The sequence below is a fragment of the Scyliorhinus canicula genome, chromosome 18 (assembly GCF_902713615.1).
Source record: "Scyliorhinus canicula chromosome 18, sScyCan1.1, whole genome shotgun sequence".
Classification (NCBI taxonomy): Eukaryota; Metazoa; Chordata; class Chondrichthyes; order Carcharhiniformes; family Scyliorhinidae; genus Scyliorhinus; species Scyliorhinus canicula.
Genome location: NC_052163.1, coordinates 13,210,327 through 13,226,903, shown reverse-complemented (window position 1 = coordinate 13,226,903; position 16,577 = coordinate 13,210,327). Strand labels below are relative to the sequence as shown.

At 50.0% G+C, this 16,577-nt stretch overlaps 1 protein-coding gene across 6 annotated transcripts in view; it reads right to left on the bottom strand.

The window, feature by feature from the left end:
• Positions 1-16,577, bottom strand: part of aatkb (apoptosis-associated tyrosine kinase b) — a 332,408-nt gene that overhangs the window by 85,668 nt on the left and 230,163 nt on the right. For all 6 annotated transcript variants that reach the window (XM_038776388.1, XM_038776389.1, XM_038776391.1 and 3 more), the window contains one exon: positions 5,058-5,202. In XM_038776388.1, coding sequence (XP_038632316.1) covers positions 5,058-5,202 — 145 coding nt within the window. The remainder of the gene's footprint in view (positions 1-5,057; positions 5,203-16,577) is intronic.

Genomic DNA, 16,577 nt, shown 5'->3' with positions numbered 1-16,577 from the left:
ATAAATATTTACACTGTGGACATGGAGGGAGTGCTCGTCTCTCACAGTCAATGTTGCGAGCAATTAGCAATCGTCTCACTTCACTTGTCCTTTACGTGCAAATCACTTGAGTCATACCCATAGGGAAAAAGCTACACGGGTGGAAATCAGCGGAATGTGGCAATCCTGCCCATGGTCAAAGGTCAACAAAATGTCCCGTGGGCCGCACTCAGAACCCCGATGGGCCGTCTGTAGTCCCAGACCAGCAGGTCGCCCAGCACTGGTCCAGAGAGAATCCCTCGATGAGAGTTCATGTAGACAATCATAAGAAGAATGTCGAGAGGGGTGTGCGTTATTCCCACACCTTGGGGAAAATGGCTGTCATCTCTTCCAATTGTGGGGTTGTGTTTCTCTTTAAGTTCATTTTGCAATGCAACGTGAGCCTCCATCAGAATCTGTTCTGTTGTATTTGTGGTGAATCACAGTCCGTGTAATTCACACCGTTAATATATATGATGTACTGTGTCTGTGTAAGCTCGGTATACGAGCAGTTGCGCGGCTCTGCCCCTAGGGGGAGATGAGGAGTTTGTACTGGACTCCACCCTTGGCTCCGCCCATGGCTCCTCCCACTAACCGGAAGTATAAAGCCTGGCAGTCTGAGCCTGCCTGCCAGTTCATCACGTCGCAGGCAGGCTCCATTGTAAGATTATTAAAACCACTTGTGAATTGATGGTCACATCAATATTCCTGCTCACTTTTCCAAATGTTCACGGAAATGCCCCTGACCCTTTCTGAAAGGTGCCACTAAGACATTCCCAGCCCAGAAATGACACTGGTGCCAGCACAGAGCTATTCAATCGCAAAATCGTGCCTCTGCCTGTGACTGCAGGAAGGTTTGGTAAGGGCAGAACGGCACCCAGTGACGAGGAGCAGCCCATCCAGCCCAACTATTCAGGATCTTCTCCAACACGGATGAGGTTGTGCGGAGGGAGCTGAGTCTACATCCTGAACGTCAACAAAACCGGAAATGTTCTCGTTGCCAGTCAAACCGGCTGGAGTTTTATTTTGCTGGAGTGAGGTTTTGACAAACTGCCACGTTAACACGATCGGCAGAATGAATGCAAAATAGAATAGGCCAACCTGAAGAGAATTTCTCTTAATCATTGAGAGAAATGCTGAGAGATGAAAATACTTGAAATCCCTTTTTTTCACTTTTTATTTTGCCTTTTTAAAGAGTAATTAATTTTCTCCTCTTTTTACTTCTAAAAGCAGTGCCTTAACCAGACAGAGCCATCCAGTGCCATAACCAGATAGAGCCATCCAGTGCCTTAACCAGACAGAGCCATCCAGTGCCTTAACCAGACAGAGCCATCCAGTGCCTTAACCAGACAGAGCCATCCAGTGCCTTAACCAGACAGAGCCATCCAGTGCCTTAACCAGACAGAACCATCCAGTGTCATAACCAGACAGAGCCATCCAGTGCCATAACCAGACAGAGCCATCCAGTGACATAACCAGACAGAGCCATCCAGTGCCATAACCAGATAGAGCCATCCAGTGCCATAACCAGATAGAGCCATCCAGTGCCATAACCAGACAGAGCCATCCAGTGCCATAACCAGATAGAGCCATCCAGTGCCTTAACCAGACAGAACCATCCAGTGCCTTAACCAGACAGAGCCATCCAGTGCCTTAACCAGACAGAGCCATCCAGTGCCTTAACCAGACAGAGCCATCCAGTGCCTTAACCCGACAGAGCCATCCAGTGCCTTAACCAGACAGAGCCATCCAGTGCCTTAACCAGACAGAGCCATCCAGTGCCTTAACCAGACAGAACCATCCAGTGCCATAACCAGACAGAGCCATCCAGTGCCTTAACCAGACAGAGCCATCCAGTGCCATAACCAGACAGGGCCATCCAGTGCCTTAACCAGACAGAGCCATCCAGTGCCATAACCAGACAGAGCCATCCAGTGCCTTAACCAGACAGAGCCATCCAGTGCCATAACCAGACAGGGCCATCCAGTGCCTTAACCAGACAGAGCCATCCAGTGCCATAACCAGACAGAACCATCCAGTGCCTTAACCAGACAGAGCCATCCAGTGACATAACCAGACAGAGCCATCCAGTGCCTTAACCAGACAGAACCATCCAGTGCCATAACCAGACAGAGCCATCCAGTGTCATAACCAGACAGAGCCATCCAGTGCCTGAACCAGACAGAGCCATCCAGTGCCATAACCAGACAGAGCCATCCAGTGCCATAACCAGACAGAGCCATCCAGTGCCTTAACCAGACAAATTCAATGCAGTTACTACCCACCCTGCGATCGCGCACACGCACATAGACAAATATGCCACACAGACTTCCGCTTGTGACCATGGAGTAATTGGTCACATAAAGGGCAGGCCCGAGTTGGCAAAACGGCGGGCAGGTTTCAACAAGGCCAAGGTGGTGCTGTACCGGCGGCAGATCAGGTTTGGGGTGCTCTACCCGGCAAAATTATGGGTGACGATCAAAGGCCGGGAGTATTATTTCGAGACCCCAGAATTGGCCAAAGACTTCATTAAGGAGCATAAACTGGGGGAGAACTGAGTGGACAATGCTTGGGAACCGGGGTGCTGGCACTATGTAATGGTCGGGAGCATGTTTGAAGTGAGTGTAGGGATTGGAGGGTTTGCGCCACTTTTTGTGGGGGAGGGGGGCGGTTTCTGTTCAATGTTGAGATTGTAAGGAGTTGTAGGGGTGAAACGTTTATGTGGGCATGGATGTTCCCATCCCCCCCCCCTCCTGTATTAAGGGATTGTTTGTGTTTAACATCTGGGGCGCAATTCTCCAACCCCCCGCAGGGCCGGAGAATCGCCTGGGGCCGGCGTAAATCCTGCCCCAGCCGTGCCCGGAATTCTCCGCCACCCGGGAATCGGCAAGAGCGGGAATCACGCCCCACCGGTCGACCCCCCGCGGCGGTTCTCCGGCCCGCGATGGGCCAAAGTCCCGCCGCTGACAGGCCTCTCCCGCCGGCGTGGTTTCAACCACCTCCGGTGGCGGCGCGAGCGGGCCCCCGGGGTCCTGCGGGGGGGGGGGGGGGGGGGGCGATCGGACCCCGGAGGGTGCTCCCACGGTGGCCTGGCCCGTGATCAGGGCCCACCGATCGGCGGATGGGCCAGTGCTGTGGGGGCACTCTTTTTCTTCTGCCTCCGCTTCCGCTGATGCACCGGCGCATGCGCGGACTGGCGAAGGCCTTTTGGCCAGCCCCGATGCCAGCCGGTGGGCGCCAAAGGGCGTTGGCACCGGTTTTGGCGCCGGTTTTGGCGCCAGTCGGTGTGGCAGAAACCACTCCAGCGCGGGCCTAGCCCCTAAAGGTGCGGAGAATTCTGCACCTTTGGGGAGGCCCGACACCGGAGTGGTTGGCACCACTCCGCTACGCCGGGCCCCCCCGCCCCGCCTGGTAGGGGAGAATCCCGACCCTGTTTTTTTGCTTTTGGAGAAGGCTGTCTGGAGTTCTGGAGAAGTCCTTGTTTGGGTTGGGGGAGGGTAAGGCCAGCAGGAGGCCGTCTTCTTGAGCTGAGGAGTGGCGGGGAGGGGGGGTTGCGAGGTGGCGGTCATTAGGATGTGCCTTTGGGCAGGGGCAGCCGCGCTAGCAGGTTATGCTGGTGAACGGAAGTGAGGTGGTGGGGAGAAGGCCAAGAGAGGTGGCCGGGGGGAGGGGGGAAAGGGGAAGTGGGGGGAAAAGGGGAAGGGAAAAAGTGGGGGGGGGGGGTTTGCGACATGGCAGGGGTGTGAGATGACATGGTTAATGGCGAAGAAAGGGGCCATCTGGGATGGGCTAGGTACAGAATGGAATTAAAGGGGCAGGAGTTAAGCGGGGAAGATGACGGATGGTAGAGGGGATTAGAGGCGGAAGCCTCCGGTAAGGTTGGTAACGTGGAACGTCCGGGGACTGAATGGGCCGGTTAAAAGGTCGCGGGTGTTTGCGTACCTCAGGAGCTTGAAAGTAGGGGTTGTCTTTTTGCAGGAGACACACCTCTGTGTGAAGGACCAGGTTAGGATAAGGAAGGGGTGGGTCGGGTAGTGTTACACACATGCACAAATTTGCACACGCATGCACACATACTCGCACTCGCATGTACACACAAAAGTCCCCCACGCACATGCTCGCACGCATGCATACCCTCACATGCACATATACACATGCACATACAGACCGAAACGCACTCACTGCCTCGCACTCATGCACGCTCTTTCCAGGGACACTGAGTAGCGATTGGGAATGGCTACACTTGCCGTGTTGACTTTTACTAGCTCAGCGCTGGGACTGCCGTTCCACTGAGATCAGTCAACTCAGCAGGAATCAGGGATTGCAGCTTTCTAATTGTTTTAATGATTTCATTGGGATACGGAAGCCAGGCCAGCATTTGCGGCCCATCCATAACTGACCTTAACTGAGTGGTCATTTCAGGGGTCAGTAAAGGGTCAACCACACTGCTACAGGGTCTGGAGTCACATATAGGCCTGATCAGGTAAGGTTGGCACTGAAGGGGAATGAGAGAACCAAAGAGGTTTTTAACAACCATCCATGTTAGTTGCCATGGCTACAGTTGCTCAAATAGGCTTCATATTCCAAATTAATTCATTGAATTTAAATTCCACTAGCTGCACGGTGGGATTTGAACCTATGTCCCCAGAGCTTTAGCCCGGGCCACTGGTTAATCGTCCAGTGATATCTATGCCACCCTTTCCCGTTGCGAAAGACACATTGGCACCTCAAAAATTAAAAAAAATGGCGACTCCCTCGTAGTCAGCTCTTGGCCAGTCTGGGCCCAGTCATCAGGCAGAGGGCCGAGGGGAAGCTGGAAACGCTGCCATCAGGAGGGAGGAGTCAGCTTTGGGAGTGGGAAATTATTCCATTTTGGAATCCCCACAGAGCCACTGACCCTTCGAGGTTGTCCAAGCACAGACAATAACAGAATGTGGCTCACTTTGTTCACTTTCTAGTAACACGACATTCGTGTAATGGATCCCTTCAGCACCGTGAGCCATTATTCACAAGGAAGTCCCACTGTGCTTTTTTTTTACCTGGACGTGCAGATGGCTGTTTTGACACTGGAAATGAAACCTCGGTGAGTGGAAGGATGTAAACCTCAGGTCCATTCTGCGACGAGGACGTGGTGCGGGGTGAAAATTCTCCTGTGTAATCCTCGCCCTCATTATTCTCAAACTCCTGCAAGCAAAAAAAAAGAAAGGGGTCACTTTACTTTTACTCTTGGCCGGACTTGGGAATTCTCTTAATTCCCAGGTTTTGTCATGTCGGCCGTTACTTTCTCTGACAACCTGATGAAGTCTGGGTATAGACAGGTGGAGCGAAAGCTGCTTCTAAGGCGGGTTTCAACATGCAGAATTCATACTGGAAAATTATGATAATATCGAACAGATCGACTCTGAAAATAGTTTGGCAAGCGGCAAGCAAGCAACGGGACACTGGGCATTTCTGTTCAATCGATTATCCTCTTAGAAACATACATTGTAGACATTCTGTGAATTGAGAAACCTCAGCAGCCACAGAGAAAGTCTCGATTCAATGCTCCCATTAACTTCCATGTATTCAAATTACTGATGTTAAGAGACCTTGATGTTCTCCAATTTAAAATTTATATACCAATTAGGCAAAGTGCCAAAAATTGTAATATAGGTACAGGAGGATGCCACTCCTCGAGCCAGCTCCACCAATCAACAAGGTCATGGTTGAGTTGCAATCCAATCCCATATACCCACCTTCTCCAACCTTTTCCAAGCCCTCAGAATTCCGACAGAACAAACCTCTCAGATTTGGATACATGGAAAAAATGGATCAGGTTTCTTGCGCTTTGTGGGGTCAAGATGGTAAGGACGGGGGCATGGTACAACAGATGTGTCCATCAGCTTCAAACTGAACACCCCTGTCTTTGGGAACGAAATAGGCTCCATTCCATCTTGGGTATAGGTTAGCAAGGTGCAATGAACACGACCCTTCCTTCAGACTAAGAAATATTTCAATGCAATATATCGCGCTCAATCTTTGCTGTCCTCAAAATCCCCACAATGAGTTTCTACGATAATGAGTATCCCAACCAATCTGTCAAAGTTTCAACCGTAGTTGGTCAAAAGCCTTTGGCTTATTCCTTTCTTATTCACCTCATATCCATAGTGAATTGGGAGTGGGGGGGGGGGGGGGGGGGGGGGGGGGGGCAGGGGGTGCAGAAATGCAAGTGACAGAAAACTTCTGTAGCCCGAGAGACAAGTCAAACAATCTGGGTATCTACTTTTGGTCAGTTGCATAGAAAACAGGCTTTAGCACCATAGCTGTGCAACTCCATATAATGGTTCACAGTAGTCAGCCACTGGATGATCTGACAGCTCAGCGGTTATGCTGTTAATGACCACTGTTATTTTGTGTCTTGATTACCCAGTTTAGCATCACTCATCTACACTACTCATTATGCAGTCTGAACAAAATGTGTGGTCCTGTGATTCATTCCGATTCCATTTACTTTATCCTTCTCCTGTCAGGTGTCCCTTCTGTTTCTTGCCTTTATAACTTCGCAAGAATTCAGCAACCTCTGTGACTTTGGGGAAATTTTCCCACAATCTCATGAGAAATATCCCAACCTTTGAGGCTTTTTGAGTTAGAACATAGAACATAGAACAGTACAGCACAGAACAGGCCCTTCGGCCCTCAATGTTGTGCCGAGCCATGATCACCCTACTCAAACCCACGTATCCACCCTATACCCGTAACCCAACAACCCCCCCCTTAACCTTACTTTTATAAGGACACTACGGGCAATTTAGCATGGCCAATCCACCTAACCCGCACATCTTTGGACTGTGGGAGGAAACCGGAGCACCCGGAGGAAACCCACGCACACAGGGGGAGGACGTGCAGACTCCACACAGACAGTGACCCAGCCGGGAATCGAACCTGGGACCCTGGAGCTGTGAAGCATTTATGCTAACCACCATGCTACCCTGCTGCCCCTCCGAAGTTCCTTGACTTCGGAATTAATTTTACTTGAAGATGAATTCTAACCTTGTATTTCTCTCAGGTTTTTGTTTTAAGAAGTGCACAAAGCTTTAGTAACTCTATCTGTGCTGTTAACTTTAACCACACCAGGTGGTTACAAATTCTACCTTCTGACAACCCTGAGCGAAATCACTTATTTCAGGAGGTTAGCTTAAAAAGTAGAAAACTGAGGTAGAAAGTCAGCAGCAAGTCAGGGAATCTTAACCGAGATTCAACACTTGAAAAACATCATTAAAATAATTCTTACCCTGGGATGATCAACTTTGACCCTTGGGAAAAATGGAAAGTTTCAACAACAACAGGTGATTATTGTCGAACCAGATAGTCTATAATTCTTCCGTCTGCTTATTAAGCAGTTATTTTTTTGTCTCACTCTTGCTTCTCTTCACCCATATTTCTTTAGCTTTTTGTGATATTCCCATCCACTTTACCCCTCTCACCCTCTACTGTCCATCTAAATCTGGAGCACTCTTGAATTCCTTCACCTGGTCCCCTTTATATCACTGATTCATTTCCGCTTCACCAATATCATAGTCTGATCACCCGGCACTCCAGAAAATTGCCTTCAATGTCAGCGATACCCTTTTGCTTTCTCTTTTTTTTTTAAAAATAATTTTTATTGAAGAAATTTTTCAAAATACAAACATTTTAAACCCCCCCTACATTTACATTTAAATTATAACAAAACAAAGTCAAACCCCCCTACTTAACAAGATCCCTTTTGCTTTCTCAAAAGCATACCTGATGAGTAAATCCCTGCTCAGGTGCAACATGAAGAATGGACTCTTGGACGGACTACTGGATGTCTGCTGCTGATCTGCCACCACCTTGGATGCAGAGCCTGGTTCTATCCAAAACCTTCACTAAAATAAAACCTACTGCTATAAATTCAGAATGGGCTTTTGCCATTCTATCATGAACTTACGAGGATAGTTTGTAACATTCAGCCCGTCTCCAATTGCCATTGTGAAGGTGGAGCTGAGCTGCCTTCTTGAATTGTTGGTGTTGGTCTACCCACAGCGCTGTTAGGGGGGAGATGGGCACAAACTTTCTTCTTTCTTTACCGCAAAAAACAAAAGTGAAAGGCAGACTCACCTGCAACCCATTATCAGCAGGCTCTCTGGAGCACAACATTGCAACTGAGGCGGACTGGTGTTCTCTACAGTATGCATGAGAATTCAAACAAATAAATGGTCACTCAATCAAAGGAGGAGATTTTGGCTTCAAGAAGAGACGAATAGCAAAATAGACGAGGTGGATTGTGGCAATGACAGAGCGACGATAAACTAGGCTTGGCCCTCATGAAATCATAGAACTGAAAAAAGCAAGTGACCCAACTGAAACATGATATAACTTTGCTGCTGGTGCAGCTATCTAAGGACTAATGGATTGTCAGGGTAGAGCAGGGTAAGGATCTAACATCAGGAATTCCTGCAATCAGTGATCAAGGATCTTGGAACTCTTACCACAGCTCCCAAAAAAATGCTAATTAAAATTGAGTCAGCTCGTTGCATCCAGCGCCGCTTAGCACATTTAGAGAGCTCCATTTTCACCAAACCAGATACATCGTCCAGTGAGATCCACCCTCTTTCTCAATGTACATTGATGTGGAAATGCCGGCATTGGACTGGGGTGAGCACACTAAGAATTCTTACAACACCAGGTTAAAGTCCAACAGGTTTGTTTCAAACACTAGCTTTCGGAGCACTGCTCCTTCCTCAGGTGAATGACGAGGTGTGCTCCAAAAACATATATACAGACAAAGTCAAAGATGCAACATAATGCTTTGAATGCAAGCATTTGCAGGTAATTAATTAGCAGGATCTGTAAAGACTTAATTACCTGCAAATGCTCGCATTCAAAGCATTGTCTGGCATCTTTGACTTTGTCTATATATATGTTTCTGGAACATACCTCTTCATTCACCTGAGGAAGGAGCAGTGCTCCGAAAACTAGTGTTTGAAACAAACCTGTTGGACTTTAACCTGGTGTTCTTACTGTGCTCAAAGTACATTGTCAATAAGGCAATGTCTTTTGCTGTTATAAATCATCATTTCATGATCTTTACTCATCTTCACCACATCTTTCCTGCCATCAGCGTGCAAAACATCCCCAATGAAGAACACAAGATGGCCAAATGACCTTACCTTTCAATAAGTGCAACCCTCGATGGTAACGTCTACTGTGCCATCAGCCGAGAGACACACCAAGACACTTGAGCATTCCTTCCAGAGCATTCAGGGAAGTCAGTCAGAGGAAAAATATTATTTTCTGATTGTGGCCCCAACTGCGTGTTGGTTCCGCCAACATCGACCACACCAAGAGTTTTGTTAAATACCAGCTCCCAGAAAGACTCTCTGGATCTTAGATAATTTGCTGGTTACTGATGGGATAAATCTCCAGGTTTCTTCGGCCTCTAATTTCATTTGTGCACCTTCTGGATTGGACTCTGTGCTGTCTCCCTTCTTATTGCCGTCTCAAACCCTCCTCCTACACCGAGAGGGGTACGAAACTCACGGACTCTTTCTCAGGAATCTTTCTGTCCACAATTACACAGAGTATGGCTGATGCTCTGAACGATAAAATGGATATATTGTCAAACATTCTCTTTGTTCGACTCTTTTCACACAGAACTTTCTGGTTGAATTTATGGCCTTTTGAATGGCCACGGTCAACAGAATCAGAGCATCAGCGGAGCCATCAACGCGTGCCAACTGACTTTGCACTTTGTCTAAAAAAATGCCAAAAGCCTCCACAAAAATCCGAAGAATGGTAAGTATTTCTCGACATTAATCCTGCTTGTGAGGTGGCCTCCATCTCATTTAAATAATGACAGATGGGTCTTTATAATTTTGTCACAGCTTTTTTTCCCTCCAGTTGCTAGTTTTGAACTTGACTCTTACATTCCAAATGACGAGATTCCGAAGTGAGTTCAAAGGATCACCGCAACAAACAGAAGCCATGAACTAGTCCTGTGAATTTGCACTTGATTCTTCACGGCAAAATTAATTTCATAATCCGATCTGAAGAACTAAATATCTCGCAGCAAAAAGGCACAACACAGGAATCCCTTCATACCTGTATTATGATTGTATTACCAAAGCGGCAGATTTTGGCAACATTTGCCATCCACATTGCTCAAGAGCTACCGCTCTCCTCCATTTTAACCCCTTTTTGGAGAAATATTCCATACATTTATTGTCTCAACGCAATAACCCTCCTCACCAGGCCACCTGTCACTTGTTTGTAAGGTTGCCGCACCTTGTTGCAATCTCACCCAGCTACAATATAAGACCCAACACGTTCCCCCCCCTCTTTAGTTCTGGTGACGAGCCAAACAGACTCGAAACATTGTCCGGAATTCTCCTGCCATTCTCTGGTGGCAGGATTTTCCATTCCCGTTGGTGCTGCCCCTCTGCCCACGGGTTTCCCGGCTGCGTAGGGTGGCTTCAATGGGAATTCACAGTGACGGGGGCAGGCTGGAGAATCCTGCCCCTTAACTCCGTTTTCCCTCTCCACAGATGTTACCAGACCGGCCAAGCATTTTTCCAGCATTCTCTGTTCTCGTTTGCTGAAGAGTTAATTGCTTTTGGTTGTGTGGTAGACTGGTGATTGTGCAATCGGCGTCAATAATGCAAGAATACAATTATACAGCGTCTTTAATGTTTAGTAAGGAAAAACACAGAGCTTTTGACAAATGCAAGCGGATTGGGCAGCAAACACTGGGCAGTGCGCTGGGAGCGACCGCAAGGAATGATTGAAGAGCTGCTCACAAACGCGGGGTTTGAGTAGGTATTTAAAGGTGGAAATAGAATTGCAGTGGTGGAGCAAGAGAAGTGGAAAGATACAGAGAGAGGAAAGAAGTGGAGACATAAGGACAAAACAGAGAGAGGGTGAAAGGTGGAGAGAGGAAAGTGGAAAGGGGGAGCGAGAGATAGGTGGATAGGCAAAGAGAGAAAAGGTGAAAAGGCAGCGAGGATGAAGGAGAAGGCCGAGAGAGAGAGGGGGAAAGGCCGCAAATGGAATTTGGTGTGTCGCACAATAACACAATAACATTGGGGCAGCAGGGTAGCATGGTGGTTAGCATAAATATGCTTCACAGCTCCAGGGTCCCAGGTTCGATTCCCGGCTGGGTCACTGTCTGTGTGGAGTCTGCACGTCCTCCCCCTGTGTGCGTGGGTTTCCTCCGGGTGCTCCGGTTTCCTCCCACAGTCCAAAGATGTGCGGGTTAGGTGGATTGGCCATGCTAAATTGCCCGTAGTGTCCTAATAAAAGTAAGGTTAAGGGGGGGTTGTTGGGTTACGGGTATAGGGTGGATACGTGGGTTTGAGTAGGGTGATCATGGCTCGGCACAACATTGAGGGCCGAAGGGCCTGTTCTGTGCTGTACTGTTCTATGTTCTATGTTCTATAAGAAAAGGAACAGAGCATCAAGCCTGTTTCACCATTCAGTTAGATTATGATTAACCTTCATCTGAGCTGGTTTAGCTCACTCAGCTAAATCGCTGGCTTTTAAGGCAGACCAAGCAGACCAGCAGCACGGTTTGATTCCCGTACCAGCCTCCCCGGACAGGCGCCGGACTGTGGCGACTAGGGGCTTTCCACAGTAACTTCATTGAAGCCTACTCGTGACAATAAGCGATTTTCATTTTCATTGGCCCACCTTTTCTCCATATCCTTTGATATTTTTCCCTCACAATAATCTATTGATCTCGAACTTGAAAATTCTTGACCCTCCAGTATTTAATTTCCACGTTGGTGCAGCAGGAAGAGCAGGGAAATCAGCAACTGGTATTAGAAACTGTAAGTTTTATCAGTAACGTAAAGTTTACTGTCAGTGGGAGGCGGCTTTTTAAATTATAAATTGATTAGTTAGTAACTATTAGTTAATGAGCACATTTTGGAGATAGCAGAGCAGCTGATTTCCTGCAATTGCCGGATGTGGGAGCTTCTCTATACCGGCGTGATCTGCAGTTATGTGTTTGCACTGCAGGGACGTTGGCTCAGAGTTATTGAGCTGGAGGCCGAACTGCAGACATTGGGACACATTTCTTCTTTTTTTAACATTCATTTTTACGGGGATGTGGTGTTCACTGGCTCGGCCAGCATTTGTTGCCCATCTCTAATTGCCCCTTGTGAAGGTGGTGGGCTGCCTTCTTGAACCGCTGCAGTCCATGTGGTGTAGGTACACCCACAGTGCTGTTAGGAATGGAGTTCCAGGATTTTAACCCAGCGACGGTGAAGGAACGGCCGATATATTTCCGAGTCAGGATGGTGAGTGACTTGGAGGGGAACCTCCAGGCGGTGGGGTTCCCAAGTATCTGCTGCTCTTGTCCTTCTAGGTGGTGGTGGTCGTGGATTTGGAATCTGCTGAATAAGGAGCCAAGGTGAGTTACTGCAGAGCATCTTGTAGATGGTACACACGGCTGCCACTGCTCATCGATTAAGGAGGATTTGAATGTTTGTGGAAGGGACGCCAATCAAGTGTGCTCCTTTGTCCTGGATGATACCGAGTTTCTTGAGTATTGTTGGAGCTACACTCATCCAGGCAAGAGGGGAGTACTCCATTACACTCCTGACTTGTGACGTGTAGTTGGTGGACAAGCTTTGGGGGGTCAGAAGGTGAGTTACTCGCCGCAGGATTCCCAGCCTCTGACCTGCTCTTGTAGCCACAGTATTTGTATGGCTGGTCCAGTTCAGTTTCTGGTCAATAGTAACCCCCAGGATGTTGAGATTGGGGAATTCTGTGATGGTAATGCCATTGAATGTCAAGATGTGATGGTTTGATTCTCTCTTATTCGGTCATGGTCATTGCCTGACACTTGTGTGGCGCGAATGTAACTCAGGGAGGGGTAGGTTATCTGGTCATGTTATTCCAGGAGGCCGTCACACCCCATCTGATAGGGTCTTCTGATTTGGTCAGTGGTCAGGGACAGGAGGCTGTGATTGCAAATGAGGCAGGTGAAGGCCCGAGAGGGCAGGAGGGCAGGAGCCTTGGACCTTGCAATTGTCCTGCAGGTTTGAGGTTTGTCCAGCTTGTTGGGATGGAAGTGGGGCTGCAGGGTGGATGAGCTAATGGGCCATTGTACCGTGGTACAATGAAGCCATTCAGGTGCAGGGGATAACAAGGAATGTAATGGTGCCCTGGGGGCAGGATTCAGCACATCTGGTTGGGGCTGGAGAGAAACTTGCAGTGGGAAGGGGAGCTCCCAGTCATTGAGGTCCATCTAGGTTCCAATGATATAGGCAGGACAAAGAAGGAGGTTCTGCGGAGCCAGTAGGAGATCTTGGCACCAAATTAAGAAGCAGAACCTCAAAGGTCATCACAGCGCCAGGGATTCGGGTTCAACCTTGGCGATGACCGTGTGGAATTTGCACATTCCCCCCGTGTCAGCGTAGGTTTCCTCCGGTATCCTCCCACAGTCCAAAGATGTGCAGGTTAGGAGGCTTAGCCATGATAAAATTTCCCCTTAGTGCCCAAAAGGTTAGGTGGTGTTGGGAGGATAGGGTGGGGTCATGTTCCTGGTACTCTTTCAGAGGGTCAGTACAGACTCAATGGGCTGAATGGCCCCCTTCTGCACTGTAGGGATTTCATGCCCATGTCTAATCTCTGGGTTATTACCTGAGCCACCTGTAAATTGGCATTGGACAAATCAGATTAGGGAGATGAATGCGTGGCTAAGATTGGTGTGTGAGAAGTGGGTTCCGATCGGTGGGGCACTGGGTCCAGTACTGGGGCAAGTGGGCTCTGTACCATTGGGACGGTCGGCACCTAAACTGTGCTGGACTGGTCTTTCCAGCTGCATACCTAGGGAAGTACAGAGAGTTGTAAACAAAGTGGGGGGGGGGGGGGGGGGGGTAAGGGATCAAATTTGGGAAAAGGGGGTAAATTAAAGAGTAGAGGCAAAGCAAAAGAGAGAAACAGGTATTATTGCAGGAAGTGAAAAACAGACCATGACAGGAAGGGGCAGAGAGCACAGACCTAACAATAAATCAGTCACAGAGAAGCATTGCTGAGGGCGTTGATGTTATGATGCCCACAATGGGGAGCTGCCAGGGCTGGCAGAGCCAGATGATGCAGGGAGCTCATAGAGCTGCCCCTCCATCCCAAGGTGACCCTCAGGGCCTTACAAGCACCGGCCGGGAGGAGGGAATAGCGGAGGCCAACCCGGAGCTTTCCAACAGGGAGATAATGGCGGTCTCCAGTTCACCCGAGTCCTGCACTCCTGACAATGGCACGTCTCGAGGTCAGCGGGCGGACAGGGTGGCATGGTGAGGTGGTACCACTGGCAAGTTGGCCGGGGCCCTCCGATGCCAAGCCGTCCAGGGGACACACACTCGGGCCATCAAAGGCCGGGGAGCGTGGAAAGCAGTAGGCTATCTCCACACCTCTGATGTACTTCCTGGGGTCATACCTAGACGTAGCAGGGGAGCACGGAAGGCTAAGACGGTAGAGGATCACTGAGAGGGAACCGGGGGGGGGGGGGTTAGGGTCTCGATTAAAACACGTTACACCTGAGACATGTGAAGCCTCTGTCACATTATTCCGCACTGCACAGTGGTCCAGGTGGTGGATGTGACCTCGCTGCCAGCAGAAAGACAGCGGGCAGACTATGGTCTAGATTGAGGAGCACCAGTGCTTATCTCACAGCGGATTATCATCGCCCTCCTGCCTTGTATAGTGACTCACTGACAGTGCCAGCACAGACCCATCACCCTGCAGTGATGTTACACACACCCTGGGTAGGTGGAACACGGTGGTTGGGGGCTGAGCGGGTGTGGAAATGGTTTGGTGGGGGGGGGGGAGCGGATCAGGAAGGAAGGGTTAGGGGGGAGAAGGGCTGAGGTGGCGGACAAAGCCCCATCTATGAGAAGCGGGCGAGGATGAGGGCCTCCCTGGTTCTCCGGCATGCAGGACCCTCACCGCCGCTGCCCGTCCTTCATCCACCAGCTGTTCCCGTGGGTCCTCCAGCCCCTCCTGATCCGGCCCCTCCTCAAACTCCTACTCAGATGAGGCAGTATGTCCCTCCTCCTCCCCCTCCAACACGTTACCCCACTGCTGTGCTGGTTGTGGAGGGCACAATAGGTGGGTGACCCTCTGGGTGGTGTCCTGCAGGGCACCACTGGAGCAGTCAAGGCATCGGAACTGCATTTTGAGCAGTCCGATGCACCACTCAATGATAGCCGGGTGGTCACATGGGCCTCATTATACTCGGCCTCCGCCTCGGTCCCCGGCCTCCGTACTGGCGTACTAGCCAGGACCTCAGTGGGTAATCTTATCCCCGAAGAGTCAACCTGTAATCCTGGGATGTTCCTCGAAGTCGCCAGGGATCTCCAACTGCCCCAGGATAGAGCTGTAGTGCACACGCCCCGCGAAGCTTGCACACACATGCATGATCTGGAGATGGTGGTCACACACAAGCTGATCATTCAGGGAGTGGAACCCCTTCCTGTTAATGAAGGGCATTCTCTGTTGACCTCCTGTGTGCACAGCGACATGTTTGCCATCTGTTACCTCCGGGACCTGGGGCATCCTGACGATGGCAGAGAATCCTGCAGCCAAGGCATCTTGTTGGGTTGGTCCAGGGATGCACTTGTGGGTAAAGTTGTGAAATGGCACCCAAGTCCCCGCTCGATCCCTGGAATCAACCCAAAGCGGGAGTGTGTATCCTCATCCTCCAGGTGGTGCATGGCACAGGTGCCGCACCGTCCCCTTATTGACGGCACATGTTGTCTGGCATCTCCTCAAACAACCAGCGACGCCTGTACACCTTAGGCCGTCACCAGCCTCCCCCTCTGGGTACTTCCCCAGCCTGATGGGTGGCAGGTTCCTCAGGGTGTGGGGCGGGCCCCTGCACGTGTGCTGCTGCCTTGAGCCTGTGTCGAGGCTGCTGCCTCCATCTTCCCCAGCTTGGACTGCCGCCAGCACCGTGAGGGCAGCTACTGCGGCGTCAACAACACCATCCTTAATGTGATATCTGCAAGGAATGGGAGAGGGTGGGAGCCTGACAATCAGTTTGATACCCTCGATTCCCCAAACCTCCACCACCCTCACAGGCTGCCATTCATCAAGCTGGTTGTGCTGGGGTGCCCTGCACTGCACCCTCCCCCGGCCACAGCAGAGGGCCCCTGGGCACCGGACCCCAGACCCCTGCCGAGAATATTACTTGGACCAGGCGTGCTAAGGGGTGCCCACGTTACTACTTGCTGGGGAGCTGGTGAGATCGGGGGGGGGCATTAGATAGGTGTTTGACCGTTAACGAGATGGAGATTGGCCTCAACTGGTGTCAACTGGTTTATCTCCACGTCTGGGTGGGACCCGGGACCAATCAACGGGAGTGGGGTGGTTAGATCGGAAACTGATCGGCGCCTGGCATGGATCCACGTTTCGGCCTCTGCCGCGATCTAACCGGCTCGCAGAGATCGTTATGTTTTGGCCTTTTAAAGACAACAGACTGTTCCGCTGGTTGACTTGGTCCTTTGTGAAGTGAATGTAGAGTTCACCAGAACGAGCAGTGACTGCAGCAGCACTGAAAT